The sequence below is a fragment of the Apus apus genome, chromosome 1 (assembly GCF_020740795.1).
Source record: "Apus apus isolate bApuApu2 chromosome 1, bApuApu2.pri.cur, whole genome shotgun sequence".
Taxonomy (NCBI): domain Eukaryota; kingdom Metazoa; phylum Chordata; class Aves; order Apodiformes; family Apodidae; genus Apus; species Apus apus.
Window position 1 is genome coordinate 115,843,964 of NC_067282.1, and position 20,593 is coordinate 115,864,556.

Consider the following 20,593-nt stretch of genomic DNA (forward strand, 5'->3'; position numbering starts at 1 on the left):
ATGCTATTATTACAATGCACACATGCTAGAATAACCCCATTAGGAAAAAGAGCTACACATTTAATAGTATTTATTCAATAGATTAAAAAAACTGAATAGTTGCCCCACTGCCTCATAGCCTGTAACTGTATTTTCATACAGAAGCTGAAGTTACTCTGTAAACAGAGACGTTTAAGTCACACTCTGCAACAGCAGTCATTTTAGAGAATGAAAATAAAGTTTCAGTAACTGCTTAGAATGTATTAATTTTCTCTTATGCCAGTCAAGAGCCTTATTACATTTTCCTCCTGAATTCCATTTGTTTTCCTGATGTTTTTAACTGCATAGACAATGGAACAAGATCAGCTACTTATGCAATGTTACATGGCCAAATACTTCAGTATGAGAAAAAAAATATGCTCAACAGAGATGACAGGTAATTAGCACATCTTTTCTTCAGCAAACTGAGAAAACAAGATGAAGCTATTTCACAGCAGGGAAAATAACTCAGAGTTAGTCAGTGGAATTCAGAGAGAGATCAAAAATGTAGTAATGATTTAACTCACTTGTTAAAAGTTTGCACTATGAGGGAAATTATGTGCTCTTACAGCGAATTTTCAACAGCATACCTGAGTCTGCTTTTGGAAATGTTACACAAATTTTGGCCATGTTCTATGGCTAACAGGCAACATATGTTCCAGGAAGTTGAAGGAAAATATCAAGAACTTAAAAAAAACCAACCCCCCCCCAACAAAACAAAACAACAAACAAACAAAAACACCAACCACAAAACCAGAGAGGACTGATTTGCAAAGGAAAAGGAAGAATAATAATAAGGATTTGCAGTGTCCATCACTGAAGGTTTTTAAAAACAGGTGAGGCTGGGCATAGCAAACCATTAGCTCTGGTGCCAAATTCAGTGGTCAGAAATTTGAACTGGCTCCAACAACACTAAGCCAGTGTTTTTTAAAACACAGCATGCAACTGGGCACCAAAAAGATGTGCTACCACTGAACCAGGATGTTTAAGCAGAGCAATACTGGGTATGACCCTTGCTCTGTGGCAGCACAGAGTGCCCTCTTTCAGTCTCTTCTAACCCTATTTCTGTGAATTTTGAGTTCTGTGAACAATTCAGAATAATACATCTAGAATCCAGAGGGATGAAAACCTGAGTGGGTACGTGGCAAGAACAGTGGAACTCAATAGAACTCAGGCTACCTATGAAAAATAAACATGCATAATGCTGATGCTCACTTAACTCTTCAAGTTTTGCTGTTATTTCAGTTTCAGTTCTTATACAAAGGCTGTGGGCACACTAGAAACATCTCTTTCTTTAGCTGTGTCAGTCAGCAGTAGAAAGAGGTATCAGCCTTAACACTACTACACCATAAGGAATCAGTATGACTGGTACAACTCTATCCACAAGCCAAACCTTTCGTAGGATGTTTGCTTCGCTCAAAGAACCATCATAAATGAAAAGTCCAGCAGGAGGGCTTTGCTGTTACAGCATACAGCTATTCCTGTGTGGACACAGCCTTCATTCCCAGTGTGGCTGGGAAAGGAGAATGAGACTGAGAGGAGCCTGGGCTAGAAAAGCTCTATTATGAAAAGAATTTCTGCAAGCCCAGCCTCCCCCTGTATCAGCAATACTTAGCTGGTACAGTGCGATGGCCCAGGTGGGCTGCTAAAGCAACCTATGCTGCCTGCCAGCCAGAATCCAGAGTCCTCACTTCAGGCACCCAACAGAGGCATGTACATCAGCAGTGTAGCTGCCTCAGGCTTCCCATAAAGTGAATGGATACAGACAGGCATTCTCAGAAAGCAATTCAGAGTTTGGGTGTGCTCTGAATCTAGATGTCTTGTCCCATTGTTTACTATTAAATCAAAGAGCTCCAATGAAATAACTTTCAGAAAAAAAGATCCCAAAGTGAAAACTTGTTGATTTTATATTCTTTTCAAAGTGTGATGAATAGAGTTTCTTAGCACAGGGGTTGTGCCTCTGTTTACAGGCAAGCAGGTGTGTGTGTATATATATATATATCTCTATATATATTTAAACTATGACTATTCTGTGACAGTGACATATCAGTTACTTAAACTTATTTGGTTGGGATGTCTCAGTTTCCCCAGTGGCTGCTTCTCTATGTTCAATCTTTCACACTGGCTTTAAGAAATATAGGTCAAAATAAAACTACTGTTCACGCAGAGTTTTAAGTGATACAGTACCAGCACTCTGGAAAAGATTAAAAAACAGATATAATATTTGTCTTTATTTTTTTAACAGCAGGAATGGGAATTTTATTACCTTTAATGTCATATCATCGGAGCAGGATGCTAATAGCATGCCAGATGGGTCCCATTTGATTGCATTAACCTCGTTCTGAAATAAAGAGTGATTTTATTAAGCAAATATTCCCGTGATCTGCATTGTAGTGGGCACCCAGCAGAGGGCACTCAAGGTTTACGCATGCAACAAGTTCAACCACAAATTGCAGCCCTCACTGGGTAATCGGTGAACAAAAGCACTGCTGCTTCCAGAACAAGTTATCTACATGTAGATTAGGAATGGAAACCATTTTGTGTTTGTGAACAAGACACACAATCTGTCTTCTGATACTTGTTCTGGCACAAAGCCTCTAATTGTCTTTCTTCATATGCTAGGATGAAAATAAACCCTCAAATCAGACAGATTGATGATACGGCATTAACTTCTTTTTTAAATTGAGGTATTTCTTCAGTTAATGGTCTGTGGATCTCAGAGATACAAATTTTCAATAGAAAATATGGGTGGCCTGCAAAGTTTTGTGGAGTTTATAATTCTTGGTATTGCAGCTCGACAAAAATGCTGCTCTCTCTAAACAGAGGTGTACGTGGAAATGAAATCCAGGACCGAATATTGAATAGTTTATGATGCTTTCTCTACCAATCTTTCCAGCACTTTGTAATTAACTAAGGCTAGTGTATCCCCTTGGTAATCAGCAAGTCTTCAGTGATTCTTTGAGGATCATACAAATAAAAGCATTTCATAAAACCAGAAAGATTGTTTTTTAAAACAAATTGGCTCAAGGTCTCAGTGAAAATAATCCTGGAAAACATCTGTTTTGCTTTATCCATTTTACATGTTTTGGTCATATTTAGAAGGAACTGTACAGATATTTTACATAAAATTTTGCATCCTCTACAAAACAGTGCATTTCACACAATCATAAAAAGTTCAGTCTATTGTATGAATGCACAAGTTGTCATAAAATATCAGTTTAAACATAGACTAGATTCAGTTCTCCAAATGCAGAATTTTTCCTCAATGAGGAGATAGCAAGTTCTGGAAATTAGTACCTAAATTACAGGTCAGTATATTGTAGCAGTTTTCTCATGATTGAAAGCTAGAAAAACGAGCCTTTGACGGTCACTAAAAATCATCAGAAGAAGAGGGCAAAATCCATCTGAAATGGATGTTATTAAATTGATTCTAAAACTGAACAATGGCTGGTGCTAAATTGCTCTCTCCTTATTCATAGTTCTCATTTATTAAAGGAAATTAAGCCAGCAGAAAATAAAATCTTATTTATTAGTGCACCCTTAGTCTGCAGCTCATGCTACAGTCTCAACTGTTTAAGCTGCAGGTTTTGCCTCCTACGGTGATTTATAACAGTTTATTCTCTCTCTCACATGTGGTGAGTCACTCCCAGGGAATATGGCTTCACAGGAGCAATGGGATGTAACACCAACACATCTGCTACCACCATTGTTACATGCTGCGGTGACTCTACCACAAACATTGTGGACTTCTTAAACTTACTGTGTGTCCTTGGAAAGTTTTAACAGGACGATCACAGCCAAGTCTGCATACATGAATGCACATGTCAGTGCTGCAGGAGGCAAAAGTAGTGTTGTTCTGCCAGTCTACATCCAGAGCAGGAGCTGTAAAGTACAAGCAACAGAAGGAACATCAGGAACACAGCAAGGAAACAGCTCTCCCAAATCACTTTTCTCCTGTCACCCGTCTGGATCAAACGGACTAAATGCTACTTTGTGGACTATATCAGCTACTATCAGTTACAGGCATGATAAGAGACTGTCTCAAGGGCATAAATTATTTTTTCTCTTGCAGTGGATACTCTGGATGCCTTGCATGGCATCAATTTACAAGAATCTTTTGGGTTAAGTTGTATATGAGGGGGCAAAACAATCCAGCCCCACCCTCCCCACACCTGGTCACACACTGCTCTCGGGCCATCTCTACCATTCACTCCTCTGTAAGCCAGCTCAGCAGAGACTCTGGAAGAAAACTAAATCAGAAAAAATGTGGATAATTCCAGCTGGGTCAGAAAAAGCGTTCCTGTAAATGCCAGACACGACACACAGGAGAAAGAAGCAGGGGGCCATCTTCCTTTGCACTAGCTTTATGCTACCATTGATGCAAACCTATTGTTATGTGCAGATATGTGGATTAATAATACCTACATCCAGTTTAATTTGGTGAGGGACTGATTTAAGACAGGTACATCGGTCAAGCTGATTTGGTACAAGAGGAAGATTTTCTGTAGACAGTCTGACATTAACTAGGACTGAACTTGGGAAACTTTGTACAGACACTGTATGTGAACACGTAACTAGTGCCTGTGTGCAACATACACTGCAGAAAAGGGTCAAAAAGTCAAAAAACCACCACTTTTACAGCATGTCATTGAAGACTAAAAGCCTGCACAAGAGCAGGAGGGATCTCCGGACACACAGCTTGCTTTTGTGCCTGTGACTCCTGCTTTTTTTTTTGCTCAGGGAAAACTTTAGCTGCCCTCCAGAGGATGACATAAGACTTGTTAAAATACAGAAATCTTCATTCTTGGCACACTCCTGTAAGAAGCAAGTGTGTCAGAATGAGAGCAGCATATAGGAACCAAATTTGAATCTCTTTCTGGCAACATTACAATGCATGCTTATCATTAAAATGAAACCAAGAAATGCCTTATTCAAATACGTTCAGAAAAATAGTTTTATAATATAAAGGCAAAAAGGTATCTGTTCTGCCAAGCCTATTATATTTAAATATGCTTTTTCCTGTTACAGTTTTTATGAACTGCAAAATGAGATTGACCTATGGCACCTTCAAAATGAGGTGGCTTTCTAAATGAGAATGGAAGGCTGAAATAGTTTCATGTAGAAGTATTTTTTTAGAATATTAAAGAAAAAGCTCAGTAATTCTGTGTGGCAGGTAAGGATTTTCTACACTGCAGAAATATAAAAATCTGTGTGAGGAAAGCAGGTTACTTCTGAGTTTTCCCATGAACACGAAAAGGGATTTGGAAACAGTAAAGGATTTTGTTTCTATAATTGCCTGTTTGTTTTCCTTATTATGCTGCAAGCTTTTTATTACTGTTTCAGAGCAAACAAAAATCTGTCTTCATTGATACCAAAATGCCTTCAAGGCTAATATCAACTGTGATATGTATGAGTTGAACAGTAATTTTCTGAGAGCTATTGGCAACTAAAAGGACAGCTTTGCATTGCAGCGTAATTTGAATCACACAGTATTGATAATTACTATTGTTTCATTACTTGGTGTATTTAATCATATGTTTGCTGGATAAGTAACTCCATAAGATAGTCTGGAAGAAACAACCAAATGTGTTTTTTGATGCAAGTAATCAAATTGCAAAGTGTCTCCAGAACCACAGGATACTAGCCAACTGCATAGAAACAATTAGAATGCCATCTGATACAAGCAGCAACAAATTCTTAAAAAAATGCAGTTAAAATAAATCCAACAATAAAAGTGTTACAACAATTGTTAGTTAATTTAAGCTTTTTCTGAACAAATTTAGGTGTGACTCAGAAGCTCAGAAGGTGACAGAGTTAAGTGTCTGCAGAGTGATTCAGAGCACTTAAGACATCTAAAACTGGGTCATACAAATACCTCCTATGGCATCACTTAACCAGTTGGTTTCTGCATGCATAGACATCAGTCCACATCTATCAATAGATGTCAAAATTGGATTATTGCACTGCATTTTTAATAAATAAGCTTTGTGAATACGTATTTTGATCAAATGCCTTATTATGATTCATAGTTTCACAAAGAATAATGAAACCCTAGAAGCTACTTATCCATATACTTGTGTATTTTGACCATAAACCCTTACATTTACATGGGAACATCAAAGAGGCCTTCAAGACCCAGATCAGTCTTCCTTATGTATTTTAAGAGGACAATTTCCCCCATATGGTTGTACAGTAAACAAGGTGTTGTAAAGTAGCTGAGAGTAAAAAGTCTGAAGCAATTATTGAAAGGATTGTTAAAGGAACTCTGCTCTGTCTGAAGTAGACTTCCAATTGTTAAAATGCCATCTTTATCCCTTGTGTATACAGGGTTTTCAGATTCCAAAGGAAAGGAATTTGCTGTTAGCTTCTTCTGGTGAGTAAGTGATGCAAAGAGGACAAGGTGAGGTCTTTGTCGCTTTAGACCTGAAGGACAAAGATTTCAGCTGATTTTAAGGGGCTTTTTGTAGGACATATGCTTTTGGTCTATCAACAATTTCCTTAACTAATAGCTTTACTTCCCTATGACAACATATTTGAAATAACGGAGGAAGAAGAATTAGCCTCTCTACATCTCCACTTCAGTTGTGTCTTCTGGTCCAAAGACAATCAGCATGAACAAGAGTCTTTAAAAAATCTATTCATGCAGATGGACATTGGTATATTGCACTGGAAGATGTAGGTAAGCTTTAAACTTACTAAAAGGGGAATGGAGTGCTTTGCCCTTGATGCCTATCACTGCTAAGACAGCTACATGTCAGTGAACTTGATTCTGAAGGGGCAACCAGATTCTGAATTCACAACTACTTAGATCAATAGCTAGGGATCAGAAGGTCTAAAAGTCTCATTAACTACATCCCTATATAGTACAAAGTTTGCTTTTATGGAACAGTTATGATAGATAAAAAAATGCCACAGTGAGAAAATCTGTCAGCAGATACTGACTCCTCCAAACTGCCAGTTACATTAATAAGCAAGAAGATGAGTGAGAAAAATGCAAAGTATGGATCTGTTGTGCTCATGGACGTACTTCTTCTGTTGAATAACCACTTCAATTGCTACTGCATATTAATAACATCTGTGAAAATGTGAGAATCATGACAAGTAGAAATTGAGCTGAAAAGTATGTGCAAGTTAATGGTTTAAAATTAGTAGTAAAATATGTGTTTTAAAACACCACAAAACACCTTGTGAAAGTCTACTGTATTTAAAAATGTATTTGTTACAGTGAACACACAGGAATATGAACATTTCTAGCACCAGAATCTGGAATGTTTTGGTGGTTTTAAACCCTGTTTATGACTATGACCCTTACCAAATCTTTCCTATTACCACTTATTTGGATCATGAATTACATCATCATCTTGCAAATCTGCTCTCATGTGAATTTAAGATTATATCAGTAATTGCCTGTTACTCAAGATTACTCAGTATCTGTGGCATCTCCTGTTTCTTGAAGCAGACCAGATCTACATACAACCATTCACGTAAAGTTTTGGTGCAGCAAGGTTTTGAAACTCAAAGTTGGCAACTGACTTCTGATAATCAGAGAAAAATACTTAAGAACTTCAAGTCAAAAGCGAAAGCTAAGAAATCCCTGAGGGCCTTCAAGCTCGCAGCGGTGAATGCAAGCTGCATGAGAGATGTGTCTGTCTCTGCCTCAAGTCAGCTTCATTATGACGGGAGCAGAGAGAGTGCAACAGATCCAGACACCTCCACCAAAGTTTCTTCATAAATCACTACTTGGTACTATTCAAGCACATAGATAACGATAGAATTATTCCACTACGTAAACATGGCTGGTGTTAAGTCCTCTCCTAGAATCAGTTTGACTTTCAAAGCTGATTCTCACAGAACCCCATCTTCTGAAAAAAGAATAAACCCACAAGCCATGATACTCAAAGATAGTTAAAGTACAAAAACCCTAGTTCAAACTTCTATCAGGCAGATAGGTTTTTACAAAAGGATAAACCACATTGACAGAATAAAAAAATACATCTCATTTTACTAACAAGAGTGATGCAGAAATTACCTGAATGAAAAGGAAACTGCTGTTTAGCTTCTCCTGTGTGAGCATCCCAAATTATTGTTGTCTGCATCCAAAGGAAGGGGGAAAAACAAGATTAGTGACTGTTCAGCTCAGAGAAAAAAAAGAGAGAGCACCTTCCCTGAGGAGCATTTCTAAAAGATGGACTGATAAAATTATTGACTGCAGAGAGCCTTGTGTGCTTAACAGCTGAAAAAACAGAAACCACTTCCAGATATTACAGATTAATTATCTAAGCATAGTTAAAGAAGAATCACGCCTACAGACAAAGCCATATAACTACTAAGAATGGGCATACTGTCTCTGAATAATGTTAGAAGACAGCACGACACATTTTAATAAGCAGTTGGTTACAGTTGTTTCTGTTATCTTCTTCAAAGAAGACTATTTCCCCTTTTCAAAGATGCAAGTTGAATCCTATTCCAAAACTACATGATATGATATTTCTAACAATTAAATTACCAAGTGAAATGTTTATTTAGCAGCAGAACACATATCACTGCTTGCCACTGTGCTGGGACAGACTAAAGTGTCATTTGCTTACTACAGGTTTAATCCTTATTCACAACACACGTAAGCAATTCCCCTGCAGAGCTCAAATCACCTTCTGAGTAAATTGTCAAATTATTGGGAGTATATGCTTCCAGAAAATAAACTAAGGATACCTCATCTTGCTCATAATGGACCATTTGAAGAACTACTGCTGTTATTCTGAACATAAGTTTGTGAGAATAATGGAACTACCACTGGGAGACAAGTGTAGCTGAATAGAAGCCAGTATTAAAAGGAATAAAACTAAGTTTCCATTTTCACAATTATGTGAAAATACAGGGATTCATCTAGTCTAGAAATCAGGTGCACAAGCCTGAGCTAGCTTCCCTGCACACCCCTCTGTCAATAGCTGGAAAAGAGCAATGTCAGTGCATCTCATTGCAAAACAGGCCAAGCAACCCATCACTTGGAAGTGCTATTTTTCTCTAAATTTTATAAAGGAAGTCAAAGATGACATACACACCTAATTTTTAGACATCAAAAGTCTGGCAAGATGAATGCTGTGTACTTCCCAGTTTCAGTTTTAATGCATTTGTGCTCATCATCAGCAGTCATCTGTTCACTTTAATTTCTAGTATGTACTCAGTTGAAACTACTATGTTTTGCTTGATTTGGGGTTCAGAATTACCATTTTGGGCATATTTGCATAGGAAGCTGTACATATTTTATTAAAATACAAGTGTTTCAGTAATCAGATAAACTAAAAGGTCAAGTATCTTTAAGATCACTTCCTTCCTGGAAATAGTTTGTTGATAAAACTATAATCATAAGTAGTGGAAGCAGTTCTTTACTTAACTGAGAAACATTTAAGATACAATTTTACACAAGAAGCAAGTGAAGTTTTTGTGTTTTTTAAAACATGAAATCTTTTAAATAAAAATATCACGCATTTATGCAGCCTCAAAAATGTAATCAACATGCACGAAAACACGCTGAAGAAAAGTAAACTCTCCAGGATACCTGGAGGAGAAGAAAATAATCTCATGAAATTCAGCAGCACAAGCTCACTGAGTTGGCACATTTATATGTTAGAATGGTATACTTCCAAAACTCACTTTATCAACACCAGCACTCAAAATATAATTCCCCTTTTTGTTCCATTTCAGGGCAAATATTGGACCTTTATGTTGACCTAAGGTGCTTGCAAGGTTACCTGGAATAAAGAAAAGGCTAATATTACAATTTGTTTAAAAATTAGCCAAATTACAGTTCACTGCTGTTTTATGCTTATGAACAATAAATGTTGTGACTTACCATCTTCTGTCCATATTCTTGCAAAACCATCATAAGAGCCTGTAGCCAATAGTGTTCCATCACTCTGTCAGGATACATAAAAATGGTAAATGTTGATACTGGGTAAAATCTGTTTCAACCAACCTTTTTATTTTCTTTACTTTCTTTTTTTTTAAAGGTTTTTGCATTGTGATTTATAGGAAATCTGAATCCACACATCAAGAGAGGTTATACTATGATTTAAACTAAAGGTTCTTACTGCAAACAGCAAAGAGGAAATAAAACCTTAGAACAGACTGTGAAATACTAAGATATACCATCAGATAAAGAGTAGCTTAATCAAAAGGATTAGAAAAAGAAAACAAGATATAACAAATTCTATGGGGTTTTTCCAGATAGCAAACAGATACTTCTTCTTAGACATAAAGAGCCTACAAAACACCATCAGATCATCTACATCCTGACTAAATCCCAGTTCAGTGAAATTCAGGCACCCCTACTTGACAGAAGAACCTAAACAGGTAAGCCACCTACACTCACGGTTAACACCTCAAATGCTCTCTGCGACAAAGAAGCTGCTTCCTACTTGTCTGAACAGACTGCCACACATGAGGGAGCGTGCTTAGAGACACAGCACCATGATGGATAGCCTGAGAAAAGCTGGATTCATGGGCCCTAGTTAAGAGAAAAATAGTACAGGGGTTGTAAACAGCAAATTCCATGTATTCTGCTGAATACCTCCTGTGCAGCCAACAATGCTAGAGTTATAGGGACAGAATGAGAACCATTAAAAAGGACCTCAACTCTGCAACCTGGTGAGACAGGTACTCTTGGAGCTGGGTGTTGTCTTTAAACATTTCAGCACATGGATTAGTAGTGAGATTCACCGCACTTACCTCCAGACATCCAGAAGCTAGAAGTTAGTTTAAGAGTAATCTAGTCTCCCTCTATAACTAAGGGCATCACCCACCTCTGGAGAGTAATTCATTATCTGATTTGCTTTAGACTCAGCCTAGACCAGCAGGAAGGCATGTGTCTCGGCTGACTTAGAGAGAGTCCAGATGACTAGTTTAGATTTTAAAATCTAAGGGAGAAGAATCCTACTCTTGGGATGAAAGGACATGATCTGAATATGGCCTCTAGAAATAATCTTTCTTATTATAACATAAATCACATAAACCAGAGAAGAATCAATTTTATACAGTGTGAAAATTTCACGGTGAAGTATGATTAATATTATGGTTCTAAATAAACAATAAAGGCAGATGGTATTTCTAGCATCATGAACAGAAAATTAGGAAAAACCATAAAATAATCCTTTAAAACATATGTTCACTCTAAATCTCCAAAAACAGTGAGTCAGATGTATAATGATGTGTAGGTAAAAATATAAAAACCTAAGCCAGCTTCACTGTGACCTACCCTTGTCTGGACCACTGATGAGAACAAAGGTGGTAAGACTAAAAGCAAAAGGTAAGGAAAGCTAAAGGATTAGATGTAGAGTTTATTCAAATTTGTTGGTGGTATTTCACATTCTTTGGAAAACCCAAAGTAAGTTGGGAGCACTTCAAGTGTTTAAATTAGGAACATTTCCTTAAGTACTAGCACAATACAATTGAAACATTAGTGATCTATGAAGTCTGGAAAGGAAAGGAACTACTACAGGAAATACTAGAGTATGCCCTATATGTTTAGGACAGCTCTTCTCATGGTTCTGCATCTTTGCTTGTTTTCCTCTTTCCATTATTCTTTTCCTACTCCTCAGTTCAGTTTTTCCCAACTATTTTTCTTCACTGTGATATCTACAGGAAACAAGTAATGAAGATTCTTGGGTTTTATCTTTATTTGCTTTGTTAACCTACCTCTGCTTTCAGTACTATTCATCAACTTCTTTCATTGTGTCAAATATACAATACATAGGGGAAGCTGATTTGTGCAGTGGCCTTTTACTTTTGTGAAGCACCTAGCTCTCCTGAAGGACAATAATATTGCAACAAAGATTAATCAAATCTTGGTCTCTAGCCAGCAACTGAGACTGTATGTAACTGCTGAGACTCCTTTCTGGTACTTAATTTTTAATCTGTTTTCCTATGAAAACAAGACTAATGACATCACTCTGTCTGTACTAATATCAGCAAAACAGACAGAAGGCAAGTGATCCCAAAATTAATTAAGGTTCCTGCAAGGCCTTGTATGTTCTTTTTTCAAGGCTTTGTGGCAGAAAGAAGACATGAAGCAGCCTTAATGCTGCTCAAAGACACTGCCCAGACACTTTGGATTCTCAGCAATACCTGTCTCTCTGCTCACTTCAGTCTTCTCTGTGATTGTATTATCTAAGATAGAAGGTTTTGCAAGATCAAAGTGAAAAAGAGACCAGGAAAGACAGTTGGGCAGGTAAAGAGAGAATGACTACACAGTTTCCTACCAAGATAAAGATAATAATGTGAGCATTTTTTGTTATGCACAGCATAATTGAAATGGGAGAAGGTTCTAATTGTCCAGCCTCAGAAAAAGCTTCACTGGTGCTTGTATCACCTTACATACAAAAATAAAATAACTACGAAATGCAAATCTACTAATCAGGTTTCATTACTACATAGATTGCTTGTTCAATCTTCATTCTCAAAGTTAGCTAAGTTTATTTTTACCCATGCTTCTAAAACAGAGACATAAATACATCATTATTAAGCTTGAAGATGGCAAGAGTCCTGGAAAATTATAGCATTTAGGGGCAAGTTCAGCCTATTATGAGTATTTGAAACAAGAGGTCAGTAGGTTAGGACAGAGCTTCTGGTCACCTCAGATATAAAAGATAAAGAGCAGCAGCTGTAATTGCCTCTGAATTAAATTTAGAAAGTTGAAAATTATACAGTTTTAAAAGTTAGCTTACATTCCAGTCCAATGAAGTCACATCCTTATTGCTGGGGACATCATGTCCTCCTTCTCTTATGCAGTGCCTCAAAACTAGTTGAGTGGAACCACTGTTGCTGTTTTCATTGAGATTCCATATTCTGGCCGTTGAGTCTCCGGATCTATAAAAGCAATTGTGCAGAGATAAAAACTCCTCTTGGTCTCAACCCAGCTAACAAAGTAAAAAAACCCCTCTATTTCTGTTTTCATTGAGAGAACATCACAGCTTTTAAAATGCAATTTTCCTTTCCAGTTCTGCCCTTCCTGCACTCCCTGAACTTTTTAAAAAATGCTATCACATTTCTAAATTATACATACCATCTGAAACCACATAACAATTTGCTTTATTCAGAAAGGCATTTGCTAGCTTTCTACATTTTGCACTGAATACATAAAAGTTGTTACCACCATAACTGAGATACTCTGGGGGAACCTAACATTGATCCAAATAAGGACAGAAACACAAAGGCTGTGCCCAGGTGCCTCCCAGAGCTGCAGTACCTCAACAAGGCACACAGGACTTGTGGGGTCACCGCCTGCAGAGGTGTGGAGTGTCACCTGGGCAGCAGCCCTGGGAAAGGGGACCTCTAGCAGTGTGACAAAGGTGCTGTGGTGCCAGTGCCCTGCTCCTACACGGGTTCCTCTGACAGCTACTGCAGGAGCAGGAGGTGAACTCAAGGCAGACTTGAATTTGACCATGGCTCTTTCTTAAGGTACTGTTCAGGACAGACCAGAATGTAGCCTCTTACAGAGGCTGTTTGCAAAACTGTCTCTCAGCACTAAATCAAGCTACAGAAGCTAAAGATTGGAAAAGTAAAAAGGTAATTTAAATGAATTTTAAAAATTAATCTTAATTTTTAAAACACGTCTACAGGGTCTGTAGCTTGTCTGCTTAGCTGACATTGTCTGAAAAAGTGACAAAATAACTATTGACATAATAGAGCAAGATGGAGACAGCATCAGGATTTTAATCTATTTTATAGACCACATATTTACTAGGGAGATGTTTTTATTGCAGATTGAAACCCCCAATTTTTTGTAGAAAAACTTGTGAGGAGGAATTTAAGAGTTTATCATAATCTACTTATAAATAGTATATTTATTTTCACTTTGCATAAATCTGTAGCTGTAAAATGACTCCTTATTTCTACAGAAGTCTGGAAAAGCAAACAATTTTGCATGTTGGCTAGAAAATGAATAAAGTTAATAATAAGGCTTAGAAGTTAGGGAACATTTTTAGTTGTGATAATTGATAATAACAGGAACAGAAGTCTTTCATAGGTTTGGGTTATTTGTTCACATGCTAAGTAGTAAATTCCTTCAGTGCTGGCTTCTCTGCTGTGGGCCAGTCCTGCCCTCATTGTAATAATCCAGTTTGATATTGGACCATGTGAATAAAGTACTCAGCTACTTAGCTATCAAACACCATATCCTATTTGCTAGTTCTAAAAGGGTTATGTTTTGTTTTTCAACAGTTTTATTTAGTCAGTTTTCTGGTGATGCTTGAGCAATCTTATTTTCTACTATTTTAATTTTGTTTTTCCATTTTCTTCTTCCTCAGGCTACATAAGCCATTATGTGTCCCTGCAGAGACGCTTTATAAGCCTACCAGTGTGTGGCAGGGGTATTTATGTGTCTTCCCTTTTGTTGCTGGGAAAAAACCCCAGAGTATTCTCTGCTCTGGAAAGTACTCTGATTTCTGTTGAATGATTCAGTGAACCCTGCCTTATTAGAAGACCATAGTTCAAGCACAATTCAGAAAGATATTTAATCTCCTTAGCTCACAGAAGCATTTCTATCTGCATGATAAAGCAGCTCATTCTAACATGCAAGTCATGAACACTTGAGTAATAGGTATACTGTTCTGCACTGTGGCAGAGTACTGCCAAATTTTAGGAAGGCTTAGTTCTGAAAGAATTTTATTTCATGCTCTCCATCCCCAGCATAATAATGAATCAAGATGGACAAATGTTTGCAGAATTTTATTTGTCACATGTAAAATCCCTATTCTGTAACTGTCAGTAGAGAGGTTAAAATAGCTGCAGTTGGGTAAAGAATTTTGCAAGATGGTTGTTGAACCTTGGTTATTTCTAATCTTCGGCTGTAAATCTTATAATCACTGTTATTTTGATATGCAATATTGCTCATGTATTCCAGAGTTCAAGGCTTCAGCAACCTTGCCACTCACAGGTGTATTTCCATGCTGGGAAATACAAGCACGTTCAGGAACATTTTGGGTCACTGGACCATGATCACCTATGCTAGCAAACTGACAGTTTATTCCCTGTCCAGACTCTGGCCTGTTTTAATTAGCACTCTTGCTCAGGGCCCTGACATTCTCTCTGAAACTCCTGAGCGTGGCTTGGTGGTTACAATGGTCCAGGGACAATTCCCAGTGTGCAGTTTATTTGGCAGCCTGGACAGTTTGCTAGCACAGATACTGGCCATCCTGTGCCAGCTGGCCTCAGTGTCTAGGAATATTCTCAGGCATGGTTAGTTTACTAATGTGGATGTAGCTGTAATAGGTTTCTGCACTACTCAGGTAACATAGCCATCTGTAATAATTTATATATGTCATAAAATTAAAACTTAAATACTGAAAGGTATGTCATGGAAGAAATCAGTCTTTGAAGAGAAGGATTATTGGATTTTAAGAGCAAAATTGGTATTATGGCTGGAAATGGCCAAATCTTCACAATTGGCCAAGCACCTATTTATTTATTTATTTCACCTGTCAAAAACAATATGTGCATTTATTTGTTTTGGAATGTTGACTTCTTTCATAATTCTCTTACATAGCTGTATGCATGCACGTTACCATTCTAATGTTTCTGTTTATAATATCTAAGCATTCTTCTCACAAGATTCTGGCAACAGTCATGCCTGAGATAGCCTTTACTAGTATCTCCAGTCTCCTCCATCCTCCAATTTAAGGGTTAGGGGGTGGTGGAGGAGAAAAAGCAGCTGCAGAATATATTTTCTACAGCTATTTGGTCACAGAAATTCCTGTCTCCACTACTGGTTGTTGGGGTTTTTTATTTGTTTTGATTTTTAAAAATACAAACAGCCCTTTGCAAAATCCATAAAATATCAAAATCTCTTTCTATCACTGGGATACTTACTTAATCTGGAAACCAATGCTCTAGTTTTGGGCAAATCATTCTGCAAACAAATCCCCTTACACAGTTGGCTTCAGATTAGGTTGAGAACCTGCATTATTTTTTTATATTAGGTTGCTGTCTAAATTGCCACTAACTGTTAGAAAAATGTATTGCTTGTGTAACAAGGCTTGAAGAAAATACTTTGCCATGAATTGAGATTTGATTGTGCTAGGCACTGTATAAACAGAAGTGTTCTTTTCTTTATTTAACAGTTAGGTCTTTATATGTATTTTTTAAGAAGACAGCAGATGGGTACCATCAGGCAGATGGGAAAACAAGAAAGCTATGGACTGGGCAGCACAATATGGCTACTATAGAGCATAACAATTCTGTGTCTGCACATCAGACTAACTACAGCTTTCTTTTTTTTGAAGCTTTATTCGTAAAGGACAAACAACTGCAGCATATGCAGGTTTTAGGGAATTGCTCCTCCTTGTTTAATTGGTGCCATAACACACAGTATCCCTATAGATGATAGTTTGCACTAACATTATACCAGACAGCTCAAACACTGTGCAATGGCGTAATTGGACAATCAGCTCTTTTCCTTCAGTTTAATTTTTTGCTGTACATGCTATGCCATTTCAGTCATTTAAACTTCCTCAGGTGCTCACTGCTGCCATTACCCAAAAGCTAACTGCATCACAGGCTTTGTTTCTTATGAGTAGACTGAAATCTGATGGAGACGCCCATGAATCTGAGCGATCTGCATTTTTATTGCATTGCCATTAGTCTGCATGGGACACAGCACCTGACTGTACTTTGTAGCCATGTGTATTTATATACTTCCAAAATCAGTAGCAAAGCCTATTAATAAAGACCTATTACGTTGAAGGATAAAGCTTAATTGAAGGGATAGTGAGAGGGCGCTCCTCTGCCTTAGACATCTGACGGTTCTGATTATCATCCTGCAGGTTTACCTGAGGCTGTGTAAGATACCACTGTCCCAAGGATCCAACCACCAGTGCTTAGAATCCACAGCAAAATTGAACACCCATTGGTTCCTCAGCCACTGCAGTACATACTCTGGCTTATTAAACGGTCCATGGTTGGAACTACGCACACTAGGACTGTGAATCACAGATCCTGCGGAAGCGGAACTGTATGGCAAGCACTGGCAGGGAGGTGCGTCAGATACTGGGAAGCAGTCACCAGTGATAAAGCAAACAGATAAGGTCTGAGCACCTACATTTAGGAGTCTTGTATCCCTGTGTAATGAGTTGAGAGATGCAGGTCCCTGCAGAGGGACAAAGCACTTGAGTAGATGCCTAATCTCAGCTGTGCTGAATATTCTCCAGAATAAAGTAGCATCTTCACTTCATCTCAGGCACCACCAGATGTCCCTAAAGAATAATTCTGTATGCTTTTCTCTCTCCTCACCCGTTTTCCTTTAGATAATAACATGGGTGTGTTAACTGCTCACCTGAAGACTGTTCTCCATATAAATAAAATAAATAAGATAATGGATAAGTTTACTATTAAAAAGTTATGGTTTAGGATGACAGGGCTAATGGACATCTATTCTATCACCAAATACAGTCCCTTCATTTGTAAGATGGTAAATAAAGTATTCACAACCTATCCATCTCAAGACAGTCTATGAAATTGTAATAAAGTTTGCCCCCACTATGGGAAAATTATCCCAGATTTTATGAAGGCTTTTCTAGACTTTAATCTTTAATAAGACAAAACCATAAAAACAATATAATCAGGTTACATAAATTCTTCTTTGTTTTTTTGAGGTTTTCTTCACGATGAGGTCATCATTTAATATTTATGGGTAGTCAAAGCATTTAGGCATACTTTTAAAAGTTAGAGGAGTAGTACAGGAGCATGTTTGCTCAGTATCGTTTGATATTGATTTACAAATGGTTATGTAGGCAGTCATATATCATGCACACCACTGACTCCTTGCTTTCCTTTGATTCTTTATTTTTTTCCTTGAAAACATCCTCTCAGATTTGGGCTAGGACGATTCACGAATATCACATGCTACAGTTCTTCCATATTCATCAATCCTAATGTTTATTTTATTATAAATTAAATAATTATCATTCTACGTCTCACTCAATTGTATGCTGGAAAGAAGACTATCTGTGTGAAATAATTGGTTTATGCTTGTCTATTTTAACTGGTCACTGGTCTTAATGATTTCGACTTCCCTTTAATGACACCCAGGACTCCCTTTAAGAATAGTAATTTGCTCAGGATAGTAATACCACCAAGCAATATTGCCTGAGATGCTAGAACACTGAGTGGGTAGAGGAATATGGGTAGCAGAAAATACAACAAATGCATGACACAGGAGCATGGCTGCTATTCCTGCTCTTGTCTGTACTGTGGCATCACCCAGGGACACTATGACGAACCAGAAGAACCACTAAGCCTATAGGAAAAAGAGCTGAAAACCAAAGTTTTTCATCCAAAACACCAACATACAGCCTTTTTAAGATCTACTGCTATGCCCACTGAGAATGAATAAATGCTATAGAGGATAAAAGTACTAACAGGTTTGGGCATGGCAGAAACAAAGTATATTCAGAAGGATTCTGTTTTCTGGAAGTTTGTTGTCTGAAATTATTCTTTGGAAACTGCTGTCTTCAGTCTCTTAGAGATCTTACACTGTTTTATCCAACCTGATATTAATTTCTGCTAATGACATTTATTTTTCCTACTTAGTGTGTCCCATTTGAATTTTCCTTGTCTTCTATGTATTAAGTCAACTAAGATCTCATAAGAAGACTATTCTGACAATAGTGCAAAAAGTTGGAAATAAAATAAGCACTTTTCCTGTAATAAATGTGTTGATACTGTCAGGTAACTTTAAGTGATAGAGACCCATTTCTCTCCTCTAATTTTTACCAGCTTTCCTCCATGCTCCCATTTAGACTTTGTAAATTTAGTCTTCATTTTAAGGTTTAACTTTAAGCATGAGAAAACACTGATTACGACAGCATACACAGAGCTCTTGTGGTATGTTTATATTAGCATTTTTGTTTGGATCAAAAGCTCTTTTTATAGGTCAATCTCTTGACTGCCTCACTTACCATGCTTTCATTATCATTGCCAAGCAGTCCTGGAGAACACAAACTAGACTCCTTTTCAATCACAATAAATCAAAACATACCCTCGTGATCAGCTCATGGGACAAAACTAGGTCCAGCCTGAAGCTCCCTCTCTGCCCCCAGTACAAACCAATACAAAGGTAACATAAGGTCCTCACACAAGGGCTTTGCTTTACAGATCTAGTTCTCTTTGTGCTGCACCACGCCTATGCAGACACTGCCAAAGAAAACCCTGTTTTGGTGTTTCCATACTTCTAAAAACAAAACTTGGATGCCAAATACCTTCTGAGACCCCAATGTGAACCATTAACTAAGAGAAGTAGGAGTAGATTACATGAACTTCAAATACGCTGAAAATTATCCATAGATACTTTAAAAACCTTTTAAAATTATGTGTATTTAGGGCCATGAAGTTTGCATCTTGAATGGGCAGATTCTGCATCACCTTATAATTACTTAACTCCTACACTGGTACAGTACTGCTGAAAAAAAAAACAGTTGCAGGCTGGAAAAACAGTGAAGAGAATACTTATTCATCTCTAGTACACACTCTCAAGTTCTTGCATCTCTAGATGTACTCTAATTGCAGCAGCTGGTTTTAATCATGGTCTTACCCAGATGCTAGCAGGTCACTGACAGGGTTCCAGGCACAGATGAACACCTCTGATTCATGGCCCCGAAGGACTGTTGCTTTGTTAGGAGGAATTTCAACATCCCCATCAATTTCCATTGGCTTTGAATGATTATCTGTAAGGAGATAGATCAGAATAAACAGTTTGCAATATGCTGTTAGGTCTGCTTTAAAAACAAGCTGGTTACCCATGGCCTAAAGCTTACAGCAATGGTTCGAATTTATGACATTTCCCCAAAACATAACCTTTTAAAAATATTTTCTATAAATATATGTAGCTTTTCTTAAAAAAAAAAAAAAAAAGAGCATTTATATTTCAGTACAGTGTTGTTTGTTTTTTTTAACTGGCTTAATTAAAAAGGACTTAGAGATCTATTAAAATAGCAGATTGTCTCATTTGAGAAAAGCTTTATGCTGTTCTTGTAAAAAAGTAATGTACAGAACGCACATTTTCTTACACAGTGTCCTGTGAGTAATACATGTGCTACTCACAGATGAAGAATATACTGAATAAGGGCCTCATTCCCTGAGCATGGCAGGGAAGCAGTGAGTAATCACCTTCTCAAGGGTATCATAATATATACAAAGGTACCAGCTGAGGCATAAACTTAACCTGCATGCTGTAATTCTGGGATTCTTTAGACTGCAGTCTAAGTAACTTTGTTTTTATAAAGCTCTTTTATTTCCTTAAGAGAAAAAAAGTGAATTTAAAATGATTAATTTCTCTTAGTGGCAGCAATTCATTCCAATTTGCATCATGAACCATGTTTTCACTCCAGATTTTCATTGCTTCAGTATAAATCTTCCTCATTCAGCTGAAACTACACTTCCTGGCAGCAACACAAGATTATTCTCCTCTGTGAACAAGACACCAATCAAGGACAGGTAACACACTGAAGGAGCAGACAGCAGATGTTTCCCACAGAAGCATGGCCCATTTCACAGAAAGCACATCCAAGAGCAGATATGGGGCAAAGGC

At 37.5% G+C, this 20,593-nt stretch overlaps 1 protein-coding gene across 6 annotated transcripts in view; it reads right to left on the reverse strand.

Moving 5' to 3' along the window:
* TBL1X (transducin beta like 1 X-linked) overlaps positions 1-20,593 on the reverse strand; it is a 197,275-nt gene that overhangs the window by 8,042 nt on the left and 168,640 nt on the right. For all 6 annotated transcript variants that reach the window (XM_051621972.1, XM_051621953.1, XM_051621923.1 and 3 more), the window contains 7 exons: positions 19,598-19,730; positions 12,738-12,879; positions 9,869-9,932; positions 9,670-9,767; positions 8,048-8,108; positions 3,779-3,900; positions 2,285-2,359 (listed from right to left, as the gene is read on the reverse strand). In XM_051621972.1, coding sequence (XP_051477932.1) covers positions 2,285-2,359; positions 3,779-3,900; positions 8,048-8,108; positions 9,670-9,767; positions 9,869-9,932; positions 12,738-12,879; positions 19,598-19,730 — 695 coding nt within the window. The remainder of the gene's footprint in view (positions 1-2,284; positions 2,360-3,778; positions 3,901-8,047; positions 8,109-9,669; positions 9,768-9,868; positions 9,933-12,737; positions 12,880-19,597; positions 19,731-20,593) is intronic.